Source organism: Equus caballus, chromosome 25 (assembly GCF_041296265.1).
Source record: "Equus caballus isolate H_3958 breed thoroughbred chromosome 25, TB-T2T, whole genome shotgun sequence".
Taxonomy (NCBI): Eukaryota; Metazoa; Chordata; class Mammalia; order Perissodactyla; family Equidae; genus Equus; species Equus caballus.
In genome coordinates, this window is record NC_091708.1 from 13,207,659 (window position 1) to 13,235,614 (window position 27,956).

Here is a 27,956-nt window from a genome sequence, read left to right on the forward strand (position 1 = left end):
TTAAAAGGGACAGTATTCATATTTTATTAAAACAAACCACATATTAGAAAATTGCCGTCATTTGAAAATATCTGCAAGCCATTTGCTGTATCAATAAAGAAATTTGTACAGATTCAAATCTGAAAGAGAACAGGTGATCAGTACCCTTCCACGGGGAGCATCAGCTGTCTCGGCACCGTGTCAGGCACAGCGGAGCTCCACCGGGGTGCTCAGAGGCCTGGTGTGTGCAGCACGGGGCGGTTTGGAAGGCAGGTTCATACTCTATGGCTCATTTGAGCCGCACAGCACTGGTAGATGGAGTCATTACCCCCACTTTACACATGATGCTCTAAGAAGTAAAAATGACTGGGCAGAGGTCACAATTGATTGTGGACCAAAACTGCAGTTTCCTGACTAGCACAGGCCTTGGCCCAGAGCAGGGGGTGATAAAAGCCAGTTTGTCATCCTTTACGGTCTCATCCCAGCTCTGTTTCTGCTACATGAATCCAAACTCTCAAATCCCCCTTTGGGTGTAAGACCTCCTCTCAGAGCCCAAGGAAGGTAACCCAAAGGTGGACTCTAGTCCCTCGGAGTAACCAGGCGAATCGAAGTGTCAAAGGCCCGACAAGGGAGGGGCCAGAGGCACAGGTGGCGCCAGAGACAGCGTACGGCCTGGCAGACCTGAGCACAGAGTCCAGCGCCACCATGAGCTGTGTGACCTTGGTAAAGTTACTCCTCAGGGCCTCAGTTTTGCCATATGTAGAACTGGGGTAACTTTCCACCTCCTAGGGATGATGCGAGGATCGAATGAGTGAATAGCAAAGCATTAGAACAGCGCTGACAAACTCGCACGTGCTGCCAGTGCCCGGCCCCGTGGCGGGGGCCTGGGGCAGCCTTGGTTGGCAGGGATGTGGGTCACGTGTACCCATCGGCTTCTGTCAGGATGCCCTCTGCCTGTCGGAATCCAGCTCCGGGCGCCCCGGGAGAATCAAGTTCCCTTTCCTCAGGATTCCTGGAGCAGAGTGCTTAGACAGCTGTCCAAGCTACAGCTTTAAATGATTTGGTTAGAACTAAAGGCACTTTTGAGGTTCCTTCTACTTATATTACATTGCCCCATATGAAAGTACCATTTTTAGGTCAAAAACTTGGAAATTGGCACTTTTATATGGTTCAAACCAATTAATGCACCAAGAGTCTGTTAAACCAGGAGGGAGATTTCAGTGTGCATTTCCGCGCCTGACTGCTGGCCTCCTGCCAAGCGCCTAAGAAGATACTTAACACAATATAACTTTAAAACCCCCCGGGGAACTTGACAAATCAGGACGCTGAGCCTTCAGGACTGAGGCACAGACCCTGGAAAGAGGCTGTTCCCTCCCCGCTGGAGGAGCTGGCCTTCTTGATGCCGTCACTTCCTTCTGGAAAGCGGGGCTCTCTGGGTTTCCTTGGCAACATCGGGATCTGAGGAGCAAGGGGTTGTCTGGGCCGCCCAACCTCCACTGTAGCTCCTCTCCTTTGGATTCCATGACAGTTGAGAAAACTGCCTGCGGTTGCTTAGCAACGGTCACCTGCTGATTTCTTCCCAACATCCCTTGAGAAATGAATGAGCAGTAAAATCTCCCAGGTTGAGAGCTGGGCCTGAAGGTCTGGGCCAGGGGGCAAGTCAGACACTTGCCTGGGGGTTGGGGTGGCCCAGCTCTTAATCACCACGGGGGACTTGAAGCAACTTTCTTTCAGGACCTTAGTCTCCCCAAATGTAGTGAGGTCAGGCTGGGCGATCTGTGAGGCCCTCCCAGCTGAGCTATCCTGCCCTTCAACGATAGCCAGCTGGCCCTTCACTCACTGCCTGCGAGGGTGGCAGGGTATGAGGACGTAACTGCTCTTAGCCTCCAATCTAGTTGCAAAGACAGGTCGCAGATTCGTGGCCCTGACAGTAAGAGAGGTTCTTGTGGCTTGGGGGGACCTCCCGGGGCAGCTAAGCCCGGGAAGACTGAGACAGGCAGAGGGAGGAAGAAAGGACTTGCCTGTGTAACTGTGTGTGTATGGGGCCCCGGGGAGGACAGCAGCAAAGTGTAGAGGTGGGGCTATGTGACACCCTTCTGGAGCTAGGAGCCACTGAAAATAGCTGCAGGAACTCCATGAGGATAAGTCGTTTGGGTCAGACTAGAAAAGCCTTGAATGCTAAGGTAAAGTGCTCGTTTTCTCCCCTGTAGTCCTTGGGAACCTCTTGATAGCTCTAAGCAGTGCAGTGAGGTGTGAGAGCCCTCTGGCTTAGGGTGGAAGAGGAGGATGGGTCAGGCCAGGTGGTGACATGGACAAGCTGTAGAGTGAAGAGGAGGCAGACCCAACGGACCGTCAAGGGATAGAGTCAGGGCTGGGTGACTCCCATTCATTCACGTATTTACTGTGTGCCTACTATGTGCCAGGCGTTCTGGGTGCTGCACGAGGAGGTGGGAGGCTGAGGATAGTGCCTTCTGCCACGGCTCCCTGTGGGGTGTGCTTTCAGGCGCCTGGACTGAAAGGAGTGCAGTATGGGTGTCCTGGTGGCGGGGGGTGAGGCCTGGGGAGAGAGCAGCGGCAGAGGGCCTGTGTGTAGGGCACATCTGAACCCAGCCCAGCAGAGGAACTCTTCAAAGCACAGGGCCTGGCTGGTGGGGAGAGGGTGCTTAAGAGTAGGCCGCTGCCCAGCCCCGGCTGGGTCGGGGGAGGCCGGAGCCGCGGGGACCCAGGGCGGCCTCTCGGGGCTCGGCCTAGGGCAGCCGCGGGATGCTGATGGCGCCCTCCCAGAGCCGCAGGGCCGGGTAGAGCGGCTCCTGGAAGACGGCGCGGAAGGTGTGCAGGTGGCTCATGCCGCCCGTCACGTCGTAGAAGGCGAGCACGCCGGCCTCGTAGTCCAGGAAGACGCCGAGCCGCTCGGGGTCGCCGCGGGGCCGCAGGCGGCTGCGCTGGCCGTCGTGGAATGCCCAGTACTCCAGGTCGTAGCGCTTCAGGCACCACGACTGGCGGTTGCAGCCCAGGCGGGCGGCGGCCGAGGCCCCGCGGCGCCGCAGCGAGGCGTAGGCCGCTCCCGCCCACCAGCCGGCGCCCGCCTCCTGCACGTCCACCTCCCAGTAGTGGCGGCCCGCGGCGAAGCAGTCGCGGCCCAGCACCTGCCACAGCGCGTCGAAGCGCGCCGCGGGCGCCGGCCCCAGGCGGCCCAGCAGCGCGCAGCGCACCGTCAGGCGGTCGGCCGAGAGGCGCAGGCGCGCGTGCATCGTGTCCGGGTCCAGCGAGGGCGTCCGCGCGTCTGCGGGGGCGGGACACGGGCCACGCCTGTGGGCGGGGCCAGCGCGGCGCCCCGCCCCCCGGGACCGTCTCTCCCCCCCCGCGCGCGCGCCCACCCCAGGAAACGGGAAAACTCCGGGCACGCCCCACGGAAAGATGGAGTGCCACCCTTTTAACCCCAAACGCCTCTGGAGAGGTGCTGGGGCGACAGGGGAAGAGAGAAAATTTACTGTACACCCAGTGTACCGTTTGAATTTTGTACCGTGGACTTCATTGCCAACCTCTGAAAAAGTAATTGAAATAATCCTGTCATTGATCACAGTCGGGTGTATAGCCTTCCAATTGTCTTTTTACTTGATGCTTTACAGTTTTTCTTAACATTGGTATCATACCAGACATGCTCTTGGGTAATCTGCTTTTTAAAATTTATTAATGTATTGTGAACATTTTACCACATCAAATAATATTCTTTTATAAGAGCATTTTAATGACGACCCTAAGATTTTGACGTATGGATGCATTACAATTTAACCTATCCCTCCCACTGAAAAAAATAGGCATTTTTAAAAGCTTTCAAAAACACTAATATTATTACATCTTTAGTATCTGATTATTTCTTTAGGATATATTTCTAAAAGAGGACTTCCTGGGTCAATGGGGATGGTGGTTTTCAACGCTTTTGGTAAATACTGCCCAAGTGTCCTCCAGAAAGGTGGCAGCGATTTAAACTCCCAAAGCTAGTTCCTGTTGCATCATGCCACATACTAGACAAGAAATTTTAAAAAAGTCTAGATCATAGGGTGTGTGGGTGTTTGGCTTTAATAGATACTGCCAAAAAGTTTCTCAGTAATGTTTTGGAGTTTTCTGTGGAGAGGTTTTGTATATCTTTTGTTAGATTTATTCCTAGTTTTTAAAAAATATTACTGAAAATAATGTGATTTTAAAATTTCATTTTCTAATTGTTTATTGCCAATATATGGAAATACAATTGATTTTTGTATAATGACCGTATATCCAGCAGCTGAAGATTGCTCAAGCCATATTGTTAAATAAAAACTTACAAAAATATCTATAATATGATCCTGTTTTTAAAAATCTGTGCACATATATGCCTTTAAAATATCTGAAAAAATATATGCCAAAATATTAGCAGCATTTACATCTGGAGGAGGCAATTGTTTTATTTTGTATATATGTAATTTCTAATTTTCTTCAAGAAGCATCATTCGCTATATAATTTCTTAATGGGAACAAAGATGTTCACAATATATCAGTAAATGAAAACAGATTACAAAACAGTATATATAGTACGACACCACGTTTGCTTAAAAAAGATATATTAAATATTTATCATTGTGTGTGTATATAGATATGCCAAAGAAAGCTAAAGGGCAAATCACGGTAGTTATCGACTACTACATGTCTACTAGGGTAGACATGAGCAGAATTTCTAAAGCTCTCCAGTGATTTATGAGTGATTTTCTTTTAATTTCTGCTTTTCTTTGTTTTCTAATTTTTCTACAATGAACATGGATTATTTCTGTATTAAAAAACTAATAATAAAGGTTAAAAAACCCAAGTTGGCTCTCTTAGGAAAAAAAGGGGGGCCTCCATTTCCGTGACCCGCCCCCCACTGTGCACCCCGCCCTCCGCCCTGGGGGTCTTACATTTTAAGAAGAGGGATCGCTCTGGTGAGGGGCTTGTTTTCAACAAGGAGCCCGGCTTGGTGCTGGAGGAGCCCGAGAGCTGGCAGTTCATGTCTGTAACGAATTGCAAGAAATGAGTGCCTGGCTCACGCAAGGAGCGCAAACTGTAAAACGTACTAAAAATGATACAAAACTGGAGATTTGCATAATCTCTCCCCAAGAATCGCATGCAAATGTAAGTACGGAATGCATATTCACAGCGACAGGAAAACTCGAGGACAGGCTCAGATCCAGGAAGAAGCGCACTTTCCAGGTCAGAAGTGAGTTCGGCAGTGGTGGGCCGTGTGAGTGAGCCCTGGACTGGGGAGGAGACAGTAGGCTCCAGGTGTGTATCCACAGCCAAGGAGGGGAGCAACCTCATGGCAGAAAGGCAAATGCCAGGACAAAGATGGAAAGCACGAAATTAAAGCTGAGTCCTCAGAAGGTCAGGTCTCGCTCAGGTGAGAGGGAGTCAGGGGAGACCCAAGTCATGGTCCCTGTCTTCAACAGCTGTCAGGTAAATCAGGTGAGAAAGGGGCTCACTTGAGCCACCATCGGAGGCAGAGAGTGCTCCAGGTCACAGACAAGAGAGGTGAAGGGCTCTGGGGCTTGAAGGGGTCAGGGAAGGCTTCATGGAGGAGGAAGCCCCTCAGCTGGCCCTTAAGGGATGGGGAAGATTTGGACACCCAGAATCAAGGATGGGAGGCTTTCCCAACAAAGGGTACAGCGGGAACGAAAACATGAAGGGCAGGGGGCTAGGAGTGGCATGTAAGCAGTGGGGAGCCATGGGAGGTGTCTGATTGAGGCTAGACATGAGCAGAAAAATTTCCAAAGCTCTCTCTGGTGGGGAACGATGGGGCAGGTGAGAGCGGAGGCAGAGGCCTGCAGAGGCTCCTGCAGGAACTGGGCAGCAGGGATGGAAAAGCCAGGTTGAGGAAATGCCACAGTGGCAGAAGGGCCAGGACTTAACGCTGTGGGGGATCAGAGTTTGCCACCTCAAGATGTATCTCTTCGGCATAAGGATTATTTTCGGCTGGTTATTTTTTTAAAAAACTGCAGACATGGGAAAAGCCCTGAAAACCAAGTAGAAGTTACCCTTTCTAAGAGACACTTACATTTGTAAGGGAAATCTCCATCTGTAAAGGTGTCTCCCTCTCTGTACCAGGAAGAGGGGCTGACCTTGTCTCTAGAAACTCTCATCAACGCAGAAGGCAAGGACTTAAATCTGCATAATAAGCGTACTCTTGTTTTCTGTGTTTTCCTGGTAATCTCCCATAACCGACTCCCCCGACTCCCAACATCCTCCTCTGTCTTTAGCTGAAGATGGTATTTAAGGTGGCAGCTTTGGCCATTTGGGCTGAGTCACCCAGTTTTCCTGGGTTTCTCCTATATATACATGGTGTAAAGCTTTGTTTGATTTTCTCCTGTCATTCTGTCTCATGTCAATTTAATTTGTAGACCAGCCAGAAGGACCCAGAGGGTAGGGAAATTCTCTTCCTCCCCTACAGCCCTTTACTGGGAGTCAAGCAGCAGCAGCTTGGGAGAAGATGCAGGATCCCTTTGGGCCTGCTGAGCCTGCAGTTCTGTGGAGCACACAGGTCGGGAGGGAGTGGCGCTGCGAGACCCCCATCTCCTCGGGTCCTTCCTGGGGGTCAGCACCTGTGATCATGAGAATGATGGCCTCACGTGGAGGCGGGGGAGGTGTGAGGGCCTGGGAGTCTAGGGGTCAGAACACAGACTCTGGGCCCAGAGTCTGTTTGAATTCTGCCTCTACCCCCACCAGCTGTATAACCTAGGGCAAGTCAGTTAACGTCTCTGAGCCTCAGCTTCCTTATCTGTAAGATGGGGCTAGCGAGGCGCCCACCACACAGGGTGCTGTGAGGAGCTGCTGGACGGATCTGTGTGAACGGCTGCAACGATGCCTGGCGCCAGGCGAGTGCCCTGCCTGCAGATGTAACGACAGCAGCAGCAGCAGCTAAGGCTCACAGAGGGCTCACTCTGCCTGGCACCTTGCACGTCAGAGCCCGTTTAGTCCTTGCAACAGCCCCCGGAGAGGACACTGCACCATCGTCCCCACTTTATGGACGTGGAAACAAGCAGAGACAAGGTAGGTGCCTGGCCCGAGAAGGCAGGGTTAGGAAGCGGTGGCTGGGGGAGAAGCTGGCACTCTGGCTCCAGAGTCCCCGCCTGTGGCCACGACGCTCTCCAGCCCTTCTGACCCACAGGGATCGCAGAAGGCTTCCTCAGGTCCGCTCAGAGAAGCCTACCCGCTGCCCCATCTGACAGCTCCTCCCCGGGCCACCCCGTTCTCCTCATCCTGCTTTATTTTCCCCAGAGCACCTCTCATCGCTGACGTCTACTCCTCTGTGGTCTGTCTTCCCCCAAGAGGCTGAGCACGGAGGCAGGAGCTCTGCTTTGTACCTTGCCGTGCTTGGCCCTCAACAGGGGCTCAGTAATGTTCTGAATGAATCATGACAGCAGAGACGAATGAATGAGTGAGTGAATGAAAGATTGAACAGATGTTTCTGAGCACCTGCTTTGTGTCACGCCCTGTGGGGGCCTCAGAGCTGGACCCCAATTGGTTCTTGCCCTCCAGGCACTTACGAGAGGCAGGGAGGGAGTCCATGTATCCAGCCTGTGACCACCCCCAGCCATGAGATGGGGCAGCGGGGAAGCGGAGACAGCCAGGAGAGGGAGCACGCCCAGGGTGGCGTGGAAGGGCTTTCCAGGTGAGCACAGCTGTGTTGGCCCCGCAGGGACGGTGGGACTTGACCAGGCAGAGGAAGGTGGGGGAAGTTGGCCATCCCAGCCGGGAGCCCAGAGCAGACAAAGACGTGGTGTGGCAGAGTCCCGGGAGCAATTGAGGGGCAGAAGCAGGGCAGTGGCTTCGAGAGGCAGGACGTGGTCGCAGGAGGGGGAGTCAGAAGGGTGGGCTGGGCCCAGGCCCAGGAGCCCGGGACGGCCTAGCCAAGGGCCTCTGTGTGGGAAGGGCATGAGTGGGGTGGTGACCTTTGCAGTTGTCTCTGGGCTAAAAAGCACCAGGGGAGTAAAGGACATGAGGTTAGTCACACAGCAACTTACTTTCCTTAAGGCGAACGTCCAGTGGCGTCTGTAACACGCCCTGCATGGCTTCCATGAGGCCCTTAAAGAAGCTCTTGACGGGCTCGAAGGAGAGGGGCACCGGGTGGCACAGCTCCCCCAGGCTCATGTGCCGCTGCATCTCCTGCTCCGCGGCCGTGTACTCCTGCGAGGGCAGGCGGGGTCAGCCCCTGTCCCAGCCCCTCCGCTGCCCCCGGAACAAACCCAGGCCTGGGGCACAGCCCCCCGCCCCCCACCAGGCTGTGCCCCTGGGAGCAGAGGCCTGGAGAGACGGCCCAGTGGCTGGGCTGGAGGAGGGCCCCGGGCTGCAGGTCGGGTGGGTCCAGGGCTCCTGCTGGCCCTGCAGGCTCCTGCCGGCCAGTGCACCCAGGCCCTCTCTGTGCAGGCACAGCGGCAGGGGGAGGAGGCAGGCTGGCTGCCCACCTCGCAAGGGGCCCTGTGCCAGGGGTCTGCCTGAGGTACAGGGGGACAGAAAGAGTGAGGGACTGGTTTCCCTGGGGAAGGACCCCAGGGCATGTCCAAAAGGGGGAGCCGGAAACCACAGCCCAAAAGGAAAGCCAAGGGCCGAGAAGTGCAGCTGGAAGGCTGACTGAGGGGTGTGGCCACCACAGTGGGGACTGTCCTGTTTTCTGCCTGGACATCACCTTTAAATACACTGCCTGTGTTAGGTGCGGCTTTGCTAAGTAGAAGTGAGAAAAATGCATGCTCCCAGCCCCCTTCGCGCCCAAGGTGCAGGCAGGGGACAAGGCACCTCCCACCTAGGATCTGGATAGGGAAGGGAGGCTGAGGTATTGACAACAGGTGGAGCTTGGGGACAGCGGCGGTGGAGGCTCTGGCACCGGTGCCCTGGGTCAGTGGTGTGGCTGTGACGTCTTGCCTAGAGGAGCAGCAGTAGGTCTGCAAGGGAGCAAACCTGTGTGTGGCCTGGCCTGCGTCCTGGCTTTCTGGCTCTCCTGGAGACCCTGTGAGCTGCCTGATACTCTCATAACCTCGTTTCGTGCTTAAAACAGTTCCAGTGGACTCTCGTAACTGTTTGCCATTAAGAACCCTGTCTGCACTTTCTGAAGGTCTGTCCCGGGCGAGGATTTAAAAGACAGCGGGTGAGCAGGTCCTGGCTAGTGGGCAGTGCTGCCCACGCCGGGATGGAGGGACGGACACCTCGGGGTGGGGGGCGCTAGGATTCAGCTGTCGGCAGAGGCAGGCCCACCAGGCAGGATGCTGGACCTTGGGAGGGGGCTATGGGATGGTCTCCAAGCCCCATCCGGCTCCGGGGTGGCAGGTGGTTGGCCCAGAAGGCAGATGAGTGGGGTGTGGGGCTGGGGAGGGGGATGAAGGACAAATGCCACCACCTGGTAACTCTAGCATCTAGCAAAGGGCCTGGCACACAGTAGGTTCTCAGTAAATACCGATGATGGAATAAATGAGTGAATGAAACGGAGTGCGTCTGCTCCTGGCTTTGCAGAGCCAGAGAACAGCCCCCAGCCACCCATCTCCAGCCAGAGACTGGCCATCATCTTGGATTCCCTCCACTTCCAATCACCAATCCTGTTGACTTTCTCAGACCTGCCTGCTTCTCCCGATCCCCACCGCCCCTTCACTGGTCCAGGCCCCCATCATCTCTCCCCTGGATGCTGGGTCTCCTCCCAACTTCCCTTCCAGCCTCCAGTCCTGGCCCCCTCAGTGAATCTTCCACCCTGTCACCAAAGTGACCTTTCTAAAGCATTAAACTGACCGTGTCATTTCTTGCTTTAGGACCCTCGCCTGGCTCCCATCTCTACAGGACAAGGGCTAACCTCCATGGCCAGGCACAGAAGGCCCTTCATCAACCAACCCTGGCCTCCCAAGCCAGCAGCAGCTCTGCACACCCCTCCCTTTTACCCCTGCCCTGCCTCCAGCCAGGCTGAACCCGGGCGGCTCTCCAGCCTGCCAAGCTCTCAGCGTGCATGTGGTTCCCGTCTGCCCGGGATGTCCTCTCTGCTCCGTCTCTCCGAGATACCCTGTGAGTGGAATATACTCCACATCCCAGACCCAGCTCCTCCTCCTAAGTCTTCCCTGACCCCCCATACAGAGTCGGACATCTCCCGGACACACTTTGGCTAGCTTGCTTGAGCTGTGTTGTACATAACTCTGAGCGTGTATCCCCACCCAGGAGCTCCTCGTGTCAAGCAGGGGCCTGGTGCTGAGCACATAGCTGATGAATACATGGACAAGAAAATGCAAGGAAGGACTGATGGATGATGGACGTCAGCAGCTCTGGCACCAGAGAATAAAAAGAGAGGATGCCACAGCCCTAAAACTGCACCTATGATGGAAGAAGAACCTTCTCCTCCGTGGAAGAGTCCTTTTGTATTAGCTATCCCTAAAAAGTACCATTCTTTTAGAGGAAACAAACAGATGTACCCCTCTGTGCCTCTTGCCCCTATTAAAGTACAATATCCTTTGTGCCTAGGAGAGTACCTCGCCCAGAACTTTTTGTTAGGTTTATTTTTTCTTAGCTAAACAATGAAACACAGGCTGAATTGACCAAGGCCACATAAAGGCACATGAGTGGAAATACCCACCAGGGACTGGCTTGACTGGTTTCGCAGTGACTGATTTATTTGTGTATCTTATTTCCCAGCCACAGCCTATGCTAATCTGTGGTTAGACTCAGTGCCACCTTTATTTAGTTGTACCCTGCCTTGTCCCACAAGCCTTTAAAGCACAAAGGTTGTCTAATACTGCAAGATGTTCCTGTACAGCGAGAAAAATGGAGCAAAGACAACACTCGGATAAGAATGCAAGCAGGAAGCCAGAGGGAGATGAGGCACAAAATGCACGCCACAAAGTCTCAGCCCAGCTATTGAAACACATTCGGCTCTGAGCTTCCCAGAAACCATGGCAAAGAAGGAAACAGGAAGAGTTACATGAGTAGAAAGGCAATCCAAGTGCACAGGAGTACGGGCACGAGGGAGGAGTTTCTTCCAGGGGTCCTTGAAGACAGGAACACTGCTCTCAACAACACGCTTTCACTAAAACAGCGACAAATCTCACACGGGCATTTCTTAGACGCTTCCTCAGCATAAGCTAACAGCCTCCGACAGAGCCCAGTGGCTAAGGAGTGCCATCCTTCTCTCCCCTTTGTGATCAGCTCTGGAGCCTGCTCCAGAGCTGAAGGGACACCTTCCTTTCCAGAAGGGGTGTCTCAACTCGGACTGTAGAGGCAGAGGGCCGGGCAAGGCTGCCTCATGGCTTTAGAGTTGGACAGACCTGGGTTCTGATCACCACTCTGCCACCTCCCAGCTGTGTGACCTCGGACGAATCACTTCACCTCCCTGAGCCTCAATTTCTCATTCGTAAAATGGGGGAGAATATCCACTTTGCAGAGTTCTTGTGAATATTTAAGCTAAAACACATAAAGTGTGTGGAAGACAGAGGTCCTCAAAACGGTGGCTGTCAATGTGAATGAATTAGTGCAAGGTATGTATTATCTTCCTGACAGTGTATATTTTCTGACCACGCGTGGGGGTAAGGAAGTCTCTATGCTGACAAGGGGATTCTCTGCATATTTACTCAGTGTGTAAATGCCATGTTCAATGCCACTGTAACCGAGAGGCAATGCTGGTGGCAGGTGTGGGCCGTGAGGGCAGAAACCCAGCCTTATTACCTGCAGCAGCTGTACGGGGTTGGGCTCCTGGCTGATGCTCCACACCCTGTTGGAGAGATCGTTCATGATGTCGATTTGCTCCCCACAAGACTTGATTTGCTCCCTGTACCGCTGGAGGGCAAGCTGCGTGTTTTTATCAATGAATTTCTTGGCCAGCACTTCCTCTTCATCAAGAAGTAATCTGAGTTCACTGAATTTTTCTGTCAGCCAGGTTTTACTTGACTCTGCATGAGCCTAAAAAAGAAAACCAGTTGCAGATGATATGATTGCCAACCAGGAAGTCCAGAAAAATCAACACGAAAAAAATTATTACGACCTCTAAAAAGTGAGTTCAGCAAGGTGGCAAGTCAAGTCTAAGATCAACTTATAAAAACTCCAGCTTTCCTGTAGATCATTATCTTTCTCCATACACAAAAATAGATCAAAATGGATCAAAGACTTGAAGGTAAGACCTGAAACCATAAAACTTCTGGAAGGAAATACAGGCAGTACACTCTTTGACATCAGCCTTAAAAGGATCTTTACAAATACTCAGACAAGGGAAATAAAAGAAAAAATAAACGAGTGGGACTTCATCAGATTAAAGAGCTTGTGGAAGGCAAAGGAAACCAAGATCAAAATGAAAATACAACCCAACATCTGGGAAAAAATATTTGCAAATCATATATCTGATAAGGGGTTAATCTCCACAATATATAAAGAAGTAACACAGCTGAACTACAAAAAAATAAACAACCCAATCAAAAAGTGGGCAGAGGATATGAACAGACATTTTTCCAAAGAAGATATACAGATGGCCAATAGGCGGATGAAAAGATGCTCAACATCACTGATCATCAGGGAAATGCAAATCAAAACTACACTTAGATATCATCTTACGCCCATTAAAATGGCTATAATCACCAAGACAAAAAATAATAAATGTTTGAGAGGTTGTGGAGAAAAGGGAACCCTCATACACTGCTGGTGGGAATGCAAACTGGTGCAGCCACTGTGGAAAACAGTATGGTCATTTCTCAGAAAATTAAAAATAGAATTACCATATGACCCAGCTATCCCACCACTGGATATTTATCCAAAGAACTTGAAATCAATGATACAAAGAGACTTATGCACCCCTGTGTTCACTGCAGCATTATTCACAATAGCCAACACGTGGAAGCAACCCAAGTGCCCATAGACTGATGATTGGATAAAGAAGATGTGGTGTATATATACAATGGAATACTATTCAGCCATAAAAAAGACATAATCGTTCTTTCGCAGCCACGTGGCTGGACCTTGAGGGTATCATGTTAAGCAAAATAAATCAGACAGAGAAAGACAAACACCGTATGATTTTACTCATATGTGGAATATAAACAAACTTACGGACAAAGAGAATAATTTAGTGGTTATCAGGGGGAAGGGGAGGAGGGTGGGCACAGGGGTGCAGGGGCACATTTATATGGTGTCTGACAAATATTAATGTACAACTGAAATTTCACAATGTTATGAACTATTTAGACCACAATAAAAAAATTAACAAACAAAAACTCCAGTTTTTCTAAGTACCAGCTATAACCAATGGGAAAATTGGAGAAATAAAGATCCTTTTTAAAATAGCAGAAAAAAATACAAAGTATGTAAAAATAAACCTAACAAAAACTGTAAAGACCTAGATAAAGAAAAGTATAAAATTGTACTGAGGGGCTGACCCTGGCCGAGTGGTTAAGTTAGTGTGATCTGTTTCGGCTGCCCGGGGTTTCAGAGGTTCGGATCCCAGGCGCGGACATGGCACCACTCATCAGGCCACGCTGAGGCGGCGTCCCACATACCACAACCAGAGGCACTCACAACTAGACTATACAACCATGTACTGGGGGGCTTTGGGGAGAAGAAGGAGGAAAAAAAAAAAAAAGATTGGCAACAGTTGTTAGCTCAGGTGCCAATCTTTAAAAAAGATAATAATAATAAATAAAATAAAATTGTACTGAAAAACATTTTTAAAAACTCTGAATGTGTGGAAGAAAAAGACATCCCTGGCTGGGAAAATTCATTACTATAAAGACAGTATTTGTTTCCAAATTAGTCCATAAAGTCAATGCAATCCAAAAGTCTTAACATGCAGATTAAACAAATATTCAATTATCATGAGGGAGAATAAAGCACAATAAAAGCCAAAAATTGCTTTAAAAAGTTCTGTGAAGGATGAGCTGCCTTATTAAACATCAAACTGCAAAGCTAAAGGACTTAAAACCATGTGGGTTAGGGACAGACAAAAAGATCAAGGGCATAGAATAAAAAGTTTAGGAAAGAACTGAAAAATACATGTGTGTGTGTGATAATGGTGGCATTTCAAATTATTAGGAAGAAAGACTGGAGTATTCAATAAATGGTATGGGTACACAGACAATTAACCATGTATTTGAAAAAGATTTTAAGTCATATCCTTATCTTATACCACATATAAAAATAAATTCAGACAGAACCTCACCTACGAAGTAGTCTTGCCAAAAAACGCAAATTCGCATCTGATCAGGCCTCTAAATCTGCCTTAAAGGTTCCATGTAGAGGACAGACAGGCAGAAGAGGAATACGAGAACCATCAACTTAAGAAATGCATCAACCAACTGCAACTTGAAAACTTTATTTCACTCCTAATTCAAACAAATAAATGTGACATTTATAAGACAATAGGGAAAGTGACCACTGATTGGATGTTTGATGATATCAAGGAACTACTGTCAATTTTCATAGGTGTGATGATGATACTGTTGTTATGTGTTTTAAAAAATGAGTCCTTATCTTGTAGAGATAATATGCTGAAACTTTTACAGATGAAATGATATGTCTGGGATTTGCACCTAAATATGTGCATATACTTGACGTTTTCCACAATAAAAGGTAAACAAACAAAAAAAGAAATCCAAATAGATTAAAGCACTACACATTTTAAAAAACCAAATAATAAACCTATTAGAACGAAATACAAAACAATTTTATTTCCAAAACTTTGGGAAGGGAAGACCTCTGTGAGAGAAACCCAAAACCCAGATGGTTATTAAACGGGAGCCGTGACAGGTTTGCTCACATAAAAAATGGAACTTTTCCCTAAAGGGAAAGCGCTGTGAATAAAGCTACACAACAGGTAACAAACGGTGCAAGTTTACTGTCCATAACACATGGGACAGAAAGAAGTCACTGAATTCAGACATGGGCCAAAGACAGGCAAGTGCCAACAGATGTACGAAGAGGCCCCTCAGCCTCCCCAGCAACCAAGACAGCGAGCAGTGTAACCAGGAAATAGATTGTGGCCGTCCGACTGAAGAGTCTGAACCGATGGACGATACTGGGGTCTGTGAGGGCGCGTGCAACGACACTCGCACGCTGCAGTGGTGGTGTCTATTGGGGCTGCACTTTTAGCGGGCAGTCTGACCGCACCAAAACCTTAAATGCATGTGGCCTTTGATGCAGCATTTCCTCTTGCAGGAATTGATCCTAGAAAATGTTTTCACATGGGCATGAAGATTTGTGTACCAAGATGTTCACTATAGCAGTGCTGGTGATAGAGAAAAATAGGCAAAATTTTCAATATGGGAAGTATATACATATATTTATCATATAAATTATGCTGCATTCATACAATGAAATAATACATAGTGATTAAAAAGAATGCAGCATTCTGAGGGGCTGGCCCCGTGGCCGAGTGGTTAAGTTTGCGTGCTCTGCTGCAGGCGGCCCAGTGTTTCGTTGGTTCGAATCCTGGGCGCGGACATGGCACTGCTCATCAGACCACGCTGAGGCGGCGTCCCACATGCCACAATTAGAAGGACCCACAACGAAGAATATACAACCATGTACCGGGGGGCTTTGGGGAGAAAAAGGAAAAAAATAAAATCTTTTAAAAAAAAAGAATGCAGCGTTCTGATACATGCTGTAATATGGATAAATCTGGAAGACATCATGCTACTGAAATAAGCCAGACATAAAAGGACAAATATTGTTTGATTCCACGTTTATGAACTATCTAGAACAGGGAAATTCAGAGAGACAGGAAGTAGATTAGAGGTTACCAGGGGTGGTGGGACGGGAGAATGGGAAGTAATTACTTAATGGTTACAGGTTATGTTTGGGGTGATGGAAAAGTTTTGGAAACAGTGGTGATGCTTGTACAACATTGCACATGTAATCAGTGCCACTGAATTGCACTCTTAAATATGGTAAAAATGGTAATTTCTTGTTATGTATATTTTAACACACACACACAAACGCAGCGGACCTATATGTCGTGGCATAGAAAGCTCTCCAAGACACCATGTGGAGAAAGCAAGTTGCACAATCATACATACAGGATGATCCCATTTATGTAAAAGATAACAGAACAACAACTATACATGGATATATGCATCTGTATGTTTGCAGGTGCATTTAAATGTCTGTTGGTTGTGATCACGTTTGGGAGGAGGTGTGGGGTTGAGGGGATGGTGAAGAGAAACTCTTACTTTGTACATGTATAGTTCCATACTATATTCTAATACACTATTTAAATATTTAAAATGGGCACGTGTTCATGTATTACTAGTACAATTATAAAATAAAGCCAAAAATCATTTGGAAAAACCCACAAAACCTAGGCCAGCCTCTTCTCCCAGCCCAAACATCTGTACAGCCCACGCGGCGGAATGACCCCTGGTACCCGGCAGGCTCCCCCGTGACGCAATGCTCTCTTCTCAGTGGGGCAGGAACGTGTGGTTTGGCAGGATCTAGGGGACGGGTTCCTGAAGCTGCGTTTCCCACACAACGTTCCAGGCAGTGTGGTTGGGCTGAGACTGGCTTATACCACCACGTGCCTGACAGATTGAACTGGCTTTGGGCTAGCCTGGGAATTAGTCTACACTTAACATGGTTTCCATGGGTCCGTGAACCTGGACGCAAATATCTCTCTGTTTAATGACCAAATGAAGGAAAGAAAAGGTGTTCCAAACCCTTGATTTATGAATGCGTTTTGGAGGCAGTGTATGTAAATGGAGTAAATGTAAATGTAAATGCAATTCTTTCTATAGAAACCAAGACGGCAAATATCCTCCCAACCAAGCTATGCTCCAAGCAGTTTCTACAGATCCGCCTCGTAAAGAATATACAAAATAAGCTTCACGACACCATACATGGTAAAAACTCTCAGGAATAACTGTTCAGAAACATCCACAAGAAAACTTAAAGTGTAAGCAGATAGGCTGATTCCGCAATACAGTTAAAAAAGAGTTCTGGCAATGAAACAAGGAAGTATGCTGCTTGGTTTGGGCCACACTGGTTCAAAATGCAACTGGATCCCAGACTGAACTGGTCTGGGTGAGGGCCTGACAGTCCGGCTGAGGAGGCGCCCGTCTAGGCCCCTTTGCCTCAGGTCCACGTCCTGCTCTTCACAGGCTCTGCTCCGCAGGGCAGAGGGGCTGACTCCTGCGGGCCCAATTTCCAGGATCCTCCTTCAGGCTGGGTTTGGTCAATGGGAGGAGGAATTAGACGGAGGTCCGAGGTGAGAGGAAGGAAGCAGCCAGGGCCTCCCTCCCACCAGTATCTCCACGAGCGGCTGCATCCCCGAGCCCCCCATCCTCCAGCTCCCACAGGACAGGCCCGTTAGGCTTCTAGCTCCTGCCTGGGTGGCCGGGGCCCCTGCACTCTGCTAATACCACCTCCTTTCTTTGTCCCGGCCGGCCAGGCATGAAGGTGCTGCCTGCTGGTGCCAGCTGCCTCGCCTCCCGCTGGCTGGCTTCTCTGCCTCTTCCACGCTGTGTCAGCCTTCCCAGCATTCGTCCCCGCTGTCCCAAACACTCAAAGTGGTTTCTGTCTTCCTGGGTGGACCCTGAAGGATACAGCTGTGGTCCCAGGTCCACCTGTGCCTTCCTATGTGACCAGCAACAGGTTATTTCTTCTTCCCGGGTGCCCACATCTCCAAGGGCCTTTCAGCTCTGACAGCCCGAGCATTCTAAATCCCTACCTAGGTCTGCATTCAGCAGACAATAACCACCTTATATATACATACACATATCATACAGACACACGTATACATGCCTACACACAGATCTTCCTGGACTTACCAAGGGGTTACGTCCTGATAAACCCATTGTAAGTTGATCTCTTGAGTCAAAAATGCATTTAATACACCTAACCTACCAAACATCCTGGCTTGGCCCAGCCTCCCTTAAATGTGCTCAGGACACTTACGTTAGCCCACAGTCGGGCAAAAGCATCTAATACGAGGCCTAGTTTATAATAAAGTGTTGAGTATCTCATGTAATTTATTGAAGACTGAACTGAGAGTGACAAACAGAACGGCTGTCTGGGTGCAGAATGGGTGTCAGTGTGTCGGCTGCTCACCCTCGTGGTCGCGTGGTGAGCGGCAGCTGCGGCTCTCGGCCCCTGCCCAGCATCGGGAAAGAGGATCCCTACACCTGGGAAAAGATCAAAATTAAAACCAAAGTACAGTTTCTACTGAATGCGCATTGCTCTTGCACTATTGTACAGTTGAAAAATCTTAATTGGAACCATTGTAAGTCAGGGACCATCTGAATATATATTTATTTATATAATATATATCTTTATATACTTTTCATTTATAAAAGTATCAAAAGCTCACTGTGGAAAACTCGGAAGATTCAGAAAGAAGAACCTAACCACGCTGCACACTGTCACCTCCTCCTGTCAGAGTGAAGAGCAGCGGGCCAGTGCTGAATTTTCCCTCCACCTGCATGTGTTGGTCCCCTGAGGAGCCAGGATGGGGAAGCAAACAGCCTATTAGCAAGGATGTCAGGGAAACCATTTCACGGGTGTTGGTTGGGGATTAACGACCAGATCCTTCTTGACTGTTTGCTGGAAAGGAGTTAGTTAGGCCTGGTCTTTGGCTTCTGAACAGCAGACTTTGGACCATATATGAACTTTATTGCTTTTAATTTGTTTACAAATCTAGCTCATGGGTCAATTTCCAGGCGAACAGCCTCTTCCCAGGACTGCCTCTATGGAAGAAGTCCGGGCAGCACGGTGGCCCCAGACCTCTGTGCCACAGTTCGGCAGAATGCACGAGAGTCCTCACCCACACTTGTGCCTGCTGAGCCAGACGAGTCACTTCTAGGAGTGTGTCCTGAAGGGAACAAAGCAAGGTGCCAAAAATGTTCCCTGAAGTGTTCTTTTACATTAAATTGAAAAACTGGAAATAATCTAAATGTTCAACATTAGGAAAATGGCCTAACGGATCATGGTAGATCCATATAATGGAATATACAACCTCTCATACTGACATTGGTAAACAACTTTTAACGACACAGGTAAGTGTCATGATCTTAAACCAGCAACAACAAAAACCCCACACAGAAAGTGACATATAGTTTTGGTCAATAAAGGAGAAGGAGTTTGCATGGAAAATCTCGCTTCCTACTTCAAACACGTGGAAATGCTGATTTTAAACCAGCAGATTGTAAAGTTATATGACCAAGCTCAGAAACAAACACACAATCAAACAAAAGAGGCCTGCCCGGTGGCGTAATGGTTAAGTTCGTGTGATCCACTTCAGCAGCCCAGGTTCACGGGGTTCGGATCCTGGGCACAGACATACACACTGCTCACCAAGCCATGCTGTGGCGGCATCCCACATACAAAAAATAGAGGAAGATTGGCACACATGTTAGCTCAGCAACAATCTTCCTCACCAAAGCAACAATGACAATAAAAAGAAAATTTTCAGGTGCCAAAACCAAAGAGGCAACTTGGCGGCAGAGCCATGGGCAGAAGCTGAGCTGAGTGACCCCGGGAGGGCAGGGGTGGAGGTATGTGTGACAACCACCCACACGGGGCCTGATCATCTAGGAGGGGCACTGGGCACCTGGCCCATTGCAGCTGGGAACGGGGAAAGGGCCCGCTGCATCAGGCCAGGTCACAGGGAGCCACTCCATCCATGAACGAGGCCCCAGAACAACCCCACCCACTGGCCTGGGGAAGGGGCAAGGAATCCTGTCATCCCCCCCAGGGTCATGGGCGAAAAGAGTCACCAGCAAAACAAACCAGCCAGACATCAGGCTTGGACTGAGAAGGCTTGGAGTCCAGGCTCATGGAACTTCAAAACAAAAAATTCATATAAAAATGGGCTGGAAGTACTGGAAGTCACAGAGCCTTGCACAGATGTCATGCCACAGTGCTCTGCAGGGGCACTCTCACAACCCAGGGCAAACGGGGCACCATGGAAAATACCTACCAAGACAAGATGATGATACAAGTGACAAATCACACAAGGAAACGAACCAGCAGGCCTCACCTCCAGCTGGGAGGTGACCTGAGAACTGTATACAGAGTATATCTCAAACTGTGTACAAGCATATCCATGCACGGAAAAACAATCTCAGAATGGGAAGAGTGGCTGGCTTGAAGTGGCAGGATTATGGCTGAATTTTTAAAAATCTGCTTCTTGACCAGGAATTGAAATGTAAATGCTCACAGGAGCCGGGCTGGTAACACAGCGGGGCAGTGGGCAGGTGGGGGCTGGGAGAAATGCATTTCTCATGGGGTGTCCGTTGCTCAGCTCCCACAGCTCCCAGCTGGGGATGGAAGCCTAGGGTGGCCACATCTTCCTTCCTCCTTTTCTACATCTAAATTTTTATACAAACACCTCAACTTTAAAATGCTAACCACTAATTCTATTTTTCTTACTGTCTTCTGAGGGCCACTGAGGTGTAAGACTGAGAAAACATGTATAGAATTTGTACGCTGAAAACTACAAAATGCTGATGAAAGAAAACAAAGATTTACATGCACGAAGAGACAGACTGTGTTCACGGTTGGAAGACAACACAGTAAAGATGTCAATTCTCTCTAATCTGATACACAGGCTTAACACAGTTCCTACCAAAATCCCAACAAAGTTTACTTTTTGTAGATATAGACAAGATTATTCTAAGACTTAAATGGAGAGGCAAAGGAACTAAAATACTAAAATAATTCTGAAAAAGAATCAAGTGGGAGGCATCAATTATTTCAAGGCTTATTTTCAGCTACAGTAATCAAGCCTGTGCGGCACTGATAGAGGGACAGACTCACAGATCACTGGAAGGAACAGGGAATCCAGAAACAGCCCCACCCAAGTATGGCCAGTTGATTTTTGACAAGAGCAACTCAACAGAGAAAGCACAGTCTTTTCAACAAATGGCATTAGAGTAACTGGACATCCATAGATAAAAGAAAAAACCTCAACCTTATACAAAAGTTAATTCAAAATGAATCATGGACTTAAACGTAAAATTATAAAACTTTTAGGGAAATAAAAGGAGGAAATCTTTGGGACCTAGGGTTAGGGAAAGAGTTCTTTAACACGACCCCGAGAGCACAATCCATAAAAGGAAAAAACTGACCAACTGGACTTCATCAAAATTAAAACCTTTCACTCTGCATAAGAACCCGTTAAGACAATGAAAAGACAAGCTACAGACGGGGAGAAAGCATTCGCAAACCACGTGTCTGACAAAGGACTCCTATCCAGATACAGTCACGTGCCGCATGACGTTTCAGTCAACAACCGACCACATAGACAGTGGTGGTCCCAAAATCTTAGCACCGTAGAGTCTAGGTGGGCAGCAGGCTATACCATCGGGTTTGTGTATAAGTACACTCTTTGATGTTTGCACAGTGACGAAATCACCCAACGATGGGTTTCTCAGAACCCATCCCCATCATTACACAAGGCATGACTGTGTGTAGACAACTCTCAAAACTGAGCAGTCAGAAAATACACAGGGGCCGGCCCGGTGGCATAGTCATTAAATGTGCGTGCTCTGCTGTGGCAGCCTGAGGTTTGCTGGTTCAGATCCTGGGTACAGACCTACACACCACTCATCAGGCCATGCTGTGCTGGCATCTCACAAAGAAGAACTAAAAGGACTTACAGCTAGGATAGACAACTATGTGCTGGGGTTTTGGGGAGAAAAAGAAAAAGGAAAAAAAGAAAGAAAACAAACAATGGGATCAGGAAACGGCAAGAGGCACGAGGAGACCTCCTGGCAGAGTGGATAGACAGATGGCAAACCAGCGCATGGAAAGATGCCAACATCACTAGCTGCTGAGGAAATGCAAATGAAGACCACAATGAGACACCACTACACACCTATCGGGATGGCTAAAAAAGACCAAATGTTGGCAAGGATTTGGAGAAACAGGATCTCTCAGATATAGCCAGTGGGAATGTAAAATGGCCCAGCCACTCTGGAAAACAGTTTGGTAGTTTCTTAAAAAACTAAACATGCAAGCACCACACTACCCAGCATTAGCACTCAGGATTCACCCCAGAGAAACAGAAACTTATAGCCACACGGAAACTGTACCCAATCGTTCAAAGCAGCTTCATTTGTAATAGCCTCAAATGGGAAACAACTAAAATGTCCTAAAATAGATGATCGGTTAAAGAAAAGGGGTATATCCACACTACTGGATTGCTGGAATATTATTTAACAATACAAAGGAATGAACTGTCCACACACGCAACAACTTGGATGAATCTCAAGGGCATTATGTTGAGTGAAAAAAATCTCAAAAGGTCACATGCCACATGATTCCATTTTTCTGACATTCTCAGATGCCCTTATAATAGACACAGAGGACAAGTTAGTGATGGCCAGAAGTAAGGGATTGTTGGGGAGGGGCGGCATGAGGGACACCTCGGTGCTGATGGAATAGTTCTGTTTTGATTGCGGTGACGGTTACCTGAATCTACACACGTGATAAGTTGACAGAACCATACACACACACTGTCAATTTTCCTGTTTTGATATTTACTACAGTTATGTAAGACGTAACCCTTGGGGTCAACTAGGTGAAAGGCACAAAAACTCCTCTGTACCACCGTCCCAACGTCCTGTGAATCTGTAATTAGGTCAAATTAGAAAGTTTAGGTGTTGAGGAGAGGGTTAAAAGAAGGAAAAACACTCCTTAGGGTAAGCTGAAGCCCGCCCTCCTAGGCTCTCCATGCGGGTCCTAACTCTCCCCTTGGGGACCCCCACCCAGATCTGCCGACGGTGAACCTGTGCCCCAACTGTCCTTCCAGCTCCACAGCCCAAGCACCTCCCATTCCCTTGGGGGTGCCAACTTTCAGTTCCAAAATCCTTTTGACCTGATTTATCCATCTGAGCCCGGAGTCCTGCTCATGACATTATTAATAATTAACCCAGGGCTACAGGTGTAAACCACAATTGTCCCCAGCAAACAGGGGCATGGATGGAGTCCCCTTACAGATCACGGATGCTGGGCAATCAGGGGCCCATCGTGTGGCCCGCCTGCCTCCCTGGGCTTCGGGCCAGCCTCAGGAAGACCAGGGGCCAGCTAGTCCTACGGGGGGAGCTGGTCTCCCCGGCTGACCTGAGGGGGTCAGCAGGAGGTCATGGGGCTCTCATAGCGACTCACTTCCACGAGGGGGCGGCTGAGGCTGAGAGGGGAAGGGAACAGCCAAGTTCATGTATAAAGCCCTAAAGACACGACTTTTTCACAGTCTAAACAGCAGCTCACACTAGGGTCAGCCCGAGCTTCCCATTTAAAACCCACCAAGAAATCCTTTTAAATAAACATCGTTATGAAAGGAGATGCCTGGAGAAAGTGCGTGTTTATGGAATACGTTTCTACTCCATCTACTTTCGCCTTGGCAGAGACCTCAGAGCCATTTGCGCGTTCCTGACACGCATTTGGCTAGTTTAAGGCGGCTGCGGGCGCGGGCACCGGTCTCTCCGCGCGGACTGCGCTCGGTGTGGTGTCCCCGGCTCCGCGGAGGCCGGTCACCGCGAAGCGACTCGACCCGCCCGCAGGCCCCTCCCCTGCGGGTCCCTTCAGGGTCTCGCCCCTCATTTTGCGTTCTTTTTCTCGAGAAGAGCCCCCTGAATTACAGAAGCCCCAGGCTCCGCGAGCCTGAGCGCCCCCGAGGCTGGCGGTCGGCTCTCCCGGGCCCCGCACGCGGACAGCCTCGTGGCGGGGGAGCAACGTGTCAACCAGACACGCAGGGGACTTGCCTGGAGCCTCCCGGCCGCGTCCTCAATCTGGTTTATGTTGCCAACCTGCTGCTGCTTCTTGGTCGCCAACTGCTGTAGACATTCTTGGGTGAGTTTCTGTATGCGAAGGAGTAAGGGAAAAAGTCACCACGGTCACTTTCGAGATAACCAGGCCCCCGGGGCACCGCGCGTTTTGTCTCAGCTGAGGTGTCCCCAGAAGGCAGCCGACTCGCCCAGAGTCAGGAGGCAAGCTGGAGGGTGACCAGGACCCAGAGGCCCACAGCAGGTATTCTCCCAACCTTGATGCCCCCTTTCTTTCTAGGACCATCCTGCGTATGACCTGCTTTTCCAGTCCCTCAAAGAGGGCCTTGAGGCAAGCCGCTTGTGGTCAGGGCAAGGGCATTTGCTCACAGCGTGAACACACGCTGGGCCCTGTTCTAGGAGCTGCCCTCAGGGAACTTCCATTGCAGGAGCCTGCGGCCCTTTGGAGGCGTCCAGAAGACCTGCATGTGTGAGAGGCCTGTGGGTCATGGTCCCCTCTCCCAACCGACTGAAACGGCTCCCTTGCCTATCTCTGCTCTTTGCAGTTGCCATTTTTCCAAAGGCCTGCTCTGTGTCCCTCTCCCCGACAGCTGTGACCTTAGCTCCATCTTAGCCTTTTTATGGCTGGCCTTACGGTCAGCCGCTGGGCCAACTGGGAGCTTCCTGAGGGCAGGCCTGCTCCATTCCTGGCTCCCCCATAAGGACCAGGGGTGACCCAGAAGTGTCTGCTGAATTGAACAGAGTGACAAGGGCTGCCAACTTCAAGTAGAGAGCAAGTTGTTATGAGCACAAGCCCTAGAGTCACATGAGACCTCCTGGGTCTGCGTCCCTACTTCCACGCGACCTGGGCAAGTGAACTCACCTCTTTAAACCTCGGTGTCCTCAGCTGTAAACAGGGGGATAACCCCATAGGGCTGCTGTAGAGAATGAGAGGTACAGGCATACCTCATATTGCGCTTTGCAGACATTGCATTCTTTACAAATTGAAGGTTTGTGGCAACCCTGCATCAGGCAAGTCTGTCAGCACCATTTTTCCAACAGCATTCACTCACTTTGTGTCTGTGTCACATTTTGGTAATCCTTGCAATATTTCAAACTTTTTCCTTATTATCATATTTGTTATGGTGATCTGTGAGCTCTGATGTTACTCTTGACCAGTACACAAAGTGTAGTGCTTGGCAGACAGTAAGTGCTCAATAGATGGATGTCATTTCAACATCCAACAAGCATTTGCTACTGTGTGCACAGTTGTCTTTTCTTTCTTTCTTTTTTTGTTGAGGAAGATTCACCCTGAGCTAACATCTATGCCAATCTTCCTCTCTTTTGTATGTGGGTCACTGCCACAGCATGGCTAACAAGTGGTGTAGGTCAGTGCCCGGGAACTGAACCTATGAACCCAGGCTGCCAAAGCAGAGCCTGCTGAACTCAACCACTATGCCATGGGGTGGCCCCAGCACAGCTTTATTCTAGGCAGGAGTTGGGGTAGGGACACGATAGTAACCCAAGTATAAGCCATAGCCTCAACTTTCAGGAGCACATCCTTACTCCACTGTGATTTCTAAGCTTTCAAGTCTAGCTCCTGTCTATCACCCAAGAATAACCCAGCCTCCTGGTGCCTGTGCCCTCCAGTCACAAGGTGCTTCTCCTGTCTTGGTACCTGGTAAAATCCTACCCATCCTTCAAGGCCACTTCCAATGGCACCTCCTCTAGGAAGTCTTCCTGGGCTTCCTGTTCCTGGTTCACATTGTCTTCTCTCTGGGTCCCAGTTACAACACTTATCACAGTGTATTGTCACTGTTTGTTCTCCCCCCACCAGCCAGGGAACTCCTCCAGGTCAGGGAAGAATTGATCTATTCCTTGACTCATGGCACAAGGTATGTGCTGAATGGATGTTTGATGAATGAACGATGGATGAATGAATGGATGGATGATTGATAAACAGATAAGTGGGTGGGTATGCTGATGCAAAATGGGTATGCATAGGCAAGTGGATGGACCGACCTACCTGTGAGATCCACTGGCCATATCTCTGGAAAGCAGCCTTATTAACTCTGAAAAACAGCCTTTTGCAGAGCCATTATTATTACAGCCATTTTATAGATAAGAAAAGGAAGATCTTAGAGGCAGGCCTTGAACCCAGGACTCCACTAGCTTGACTGGCCCCTACAGGGCCCATCTTTACTTTGGAGCTCCAAGGTTGTCACCACGTGATGGTGCTAAATCATGCCTTGTAGGGGAAAGGTCCTTGTGGCCTGGGTGAATAACGGAAAGACTTCTTGGCGGTGGAAGTGGTAGCATCAACGGCTATCAAAGACAGGAGGGCCTGCCTAGCCCAGAGAGGCGAGGGATTTGACCAGAGCCACAGAACGGGTCACCCACAAGGCTGGAACAAGAGTCTGGAGGCCTTGGCCACTCTTAGGATTAAGCATGGGTCAGGGCTCCGAGGTGAGAATGGGCCCCGGGGAGGCAGTCCAGCTGGGTTCAAGGCCCCCCTCCACCTCCAGAGTCTTCCTTTTCTTATGGATCAAATGGCCGTCCTAGCTCGCCAGGCTGTTAGGCGTGGAACTGGAGCGCGTGTGGAGGGGGAGGGGCGGGCCGGGGTGGTCAGAGGGGCCTTTGTGTCTGCTCTCGGGCCCTCGGGCAGTCCACGGCCCCCTCCAGGGAACTCCAGGGAGAGAAGCAGAGGAGATGATTGTGTGGCTTTCCGGGGTGACACGGCTGTTCTCTAAAGGAGTGACGTTCCTCTCTGTTAAAGGCAGATTTTCTTCCAGCCCAAGGGCAGTGTAGTGGATCTGCCATAGTGGACGAGCTCAGGGACATGGGGTACCTGCCGGGGCTCCAAGTTCTCACTTGCAAACCCACCTCTTCCGAAGGTTAACGAACGGCCTTGGCTCGCCTTTGCCCTTCCTTGGGCCTGAGTCTCTCGTTCTGAATGACAGGTCGACAGAGACAGCCTAGACGACCTCTGGGCCGCCTTGGGGCTCCACGTCCTGACGGGGAACTGGCAGCGCGGCCCTGGGCACGCCCCTCCCCGTCCGTTGCTCCCGGCTCGCCCCCCCGCCCCGCGCACCGCCCGCGTCCCCACCTGCACGTGCGCCGCCTCCTCCAGCGCCAGGCCCACCGGGTGGCCGCGGTGCGCGCCCAGCACCGGGCAAAGCGCGCACACGCAGCGGCGGCAGCGGCGACAGAAGAGCTCGGCCGTGCGGTCGCCGTGCTCCGGGCAGCGCCAGCGGCACGCGTCCTCGGGCCCCCCAGGCGTCGGGCTGAGCGCCGCGGCGCCCGCCATTCGTGCGCACAGTTTCGGGCCGCGCCAGCGCGGAGAGAGGCTCCCCTGGGGAATCGAAACCTCAGCGGTGGGGTGGGGCGGGGCGGCCGCGGGCCAGCCCAGCTGGGTGGCAGGAGGGCAGGAAGCGCAGACTGGGGAGGGGCGGGTAGCGGCAGCATCGTCACCCTCGGAGCAGCAGGGTGCTCTCAGCCCCGCCTGCCGCAGCACGTCTCAGCCCCCGCGAGGGCGCAGGCCCCTGCAGCCAGCTCAGTCTGGCCCGAGGTGGCCGCAGCAGAAACGGGGGCGCGCTCCTGCGAACGCAATACAGTGTGGAAATTAATGAAAGAAACTTCCACTAAATTGAGGTCGGGAAGGCCTGTAGGGGAGCCCTCACGCCCTGGCGCACACGTCAGTTACGAAGAGACTGCTCGCATCGTGGAGAGGAAGCGAAGCGGCTTTATTGGCGAAGGAAGATTTCTCTCCCGACCCGGCGACAGCGCAGCCAATGAGAAGCGGTTGCTGCCCTGAACTGTTATTTTCCCCCAATCGACTTTCACTTAGAACAGCCTCTCCCGACTCCCCCTTTTTCTCTATAAAAGCGGCTCTCGTGCGTGTTTTTTTTTCTTATTTGCCTGTGGTTTGCCGTGGTGCACACGTCAGGAATTGTAATTCTTTTGGCTATTCTAGAATAAACTCATTTTGAGGGTAAAATAGGTAAATTTGCTTTTAAGTTAAGAAACCCTCTTTTTAAATTGAGCTGGGACGGCAGAAGGGGGAGCTCTGACACGCCACGACTCCACGTCAATTACAAGAATCGTCATTTACAGACCCCAGCAGGAGGAGAGGTACGGTGCGTCCCCAACTTGAAATCGACTACCCCAGCCACTCAGCCAGGGAGAAACCGTCACCACACTGAACTCCTGTGTTCCACTGACAGGCTTTCCTTTGAAACTATCCTTCCGAACTTCTTCCTTTTTCTCTATAAAATA

At 50.2% G+C, this 27,956-nt stretch overlaps 1 protein-coding gene across 1 annotated transcript; it reads right to left on the reverse strand.

Moving 5' to 3' along the window:
- Nucleotides 1-27,090, reverse strand: TRIM14 (tripartite motif containing 14). The gene is made up of 6 exons (XM_023629724.2): nucleotides 26,788-27,090; nucleotides 23,682-23,777; nucleotides 11,671-11,904; nucleotides 8,007-8,169; nucleotides 4,908-5,000; nucleotides 1-3,262 (listed from the first exon to the last, which is right to left on the reverse strand). Exons 1-6 carry the CDS (start codon nucleotides 26,986-26,988, stop codon nucleotides 2,727-2,729), a joined length of 1,323 nt encoding a protein of 440 aa, XP_023485492.1. The 5' UTR covers nucleotides 26,989-27,090; the 3' UTR covers nucleotides 1-2,726.
- Nucleotides 27,091-27,956: the final 866 nt, after the last annotated feature.

What these genes read in the sequence shown, in the direction of transcription:
- TRIM14 (XM_023629724.2), bottom strand. Translation starts at nt 26,988, where the DNA reads ATGGCGGGCGCCGCGGCGCTCAGCCCGACGCCTGGGGGGCCCGAGGAC. An exon ending in GGACGTTCGCCTTAAGGAAA is followed by an intron (nt 5,001 to 8,006) that starts GTAAGTTGCTGT and finishes AATTCGTTACAG; the next exon opens with ACATGAACTGCCAGCTCTCG. An exon ending in GCGATCCCTCTTCTTAAAAT is followed by an intron (nt 3,263 to 4,907) that starts GTAAGACCCCCA and finishes CCGCCCCCGCAG; the next exon opens with ACGCGCGGACGCCCTCGCTG.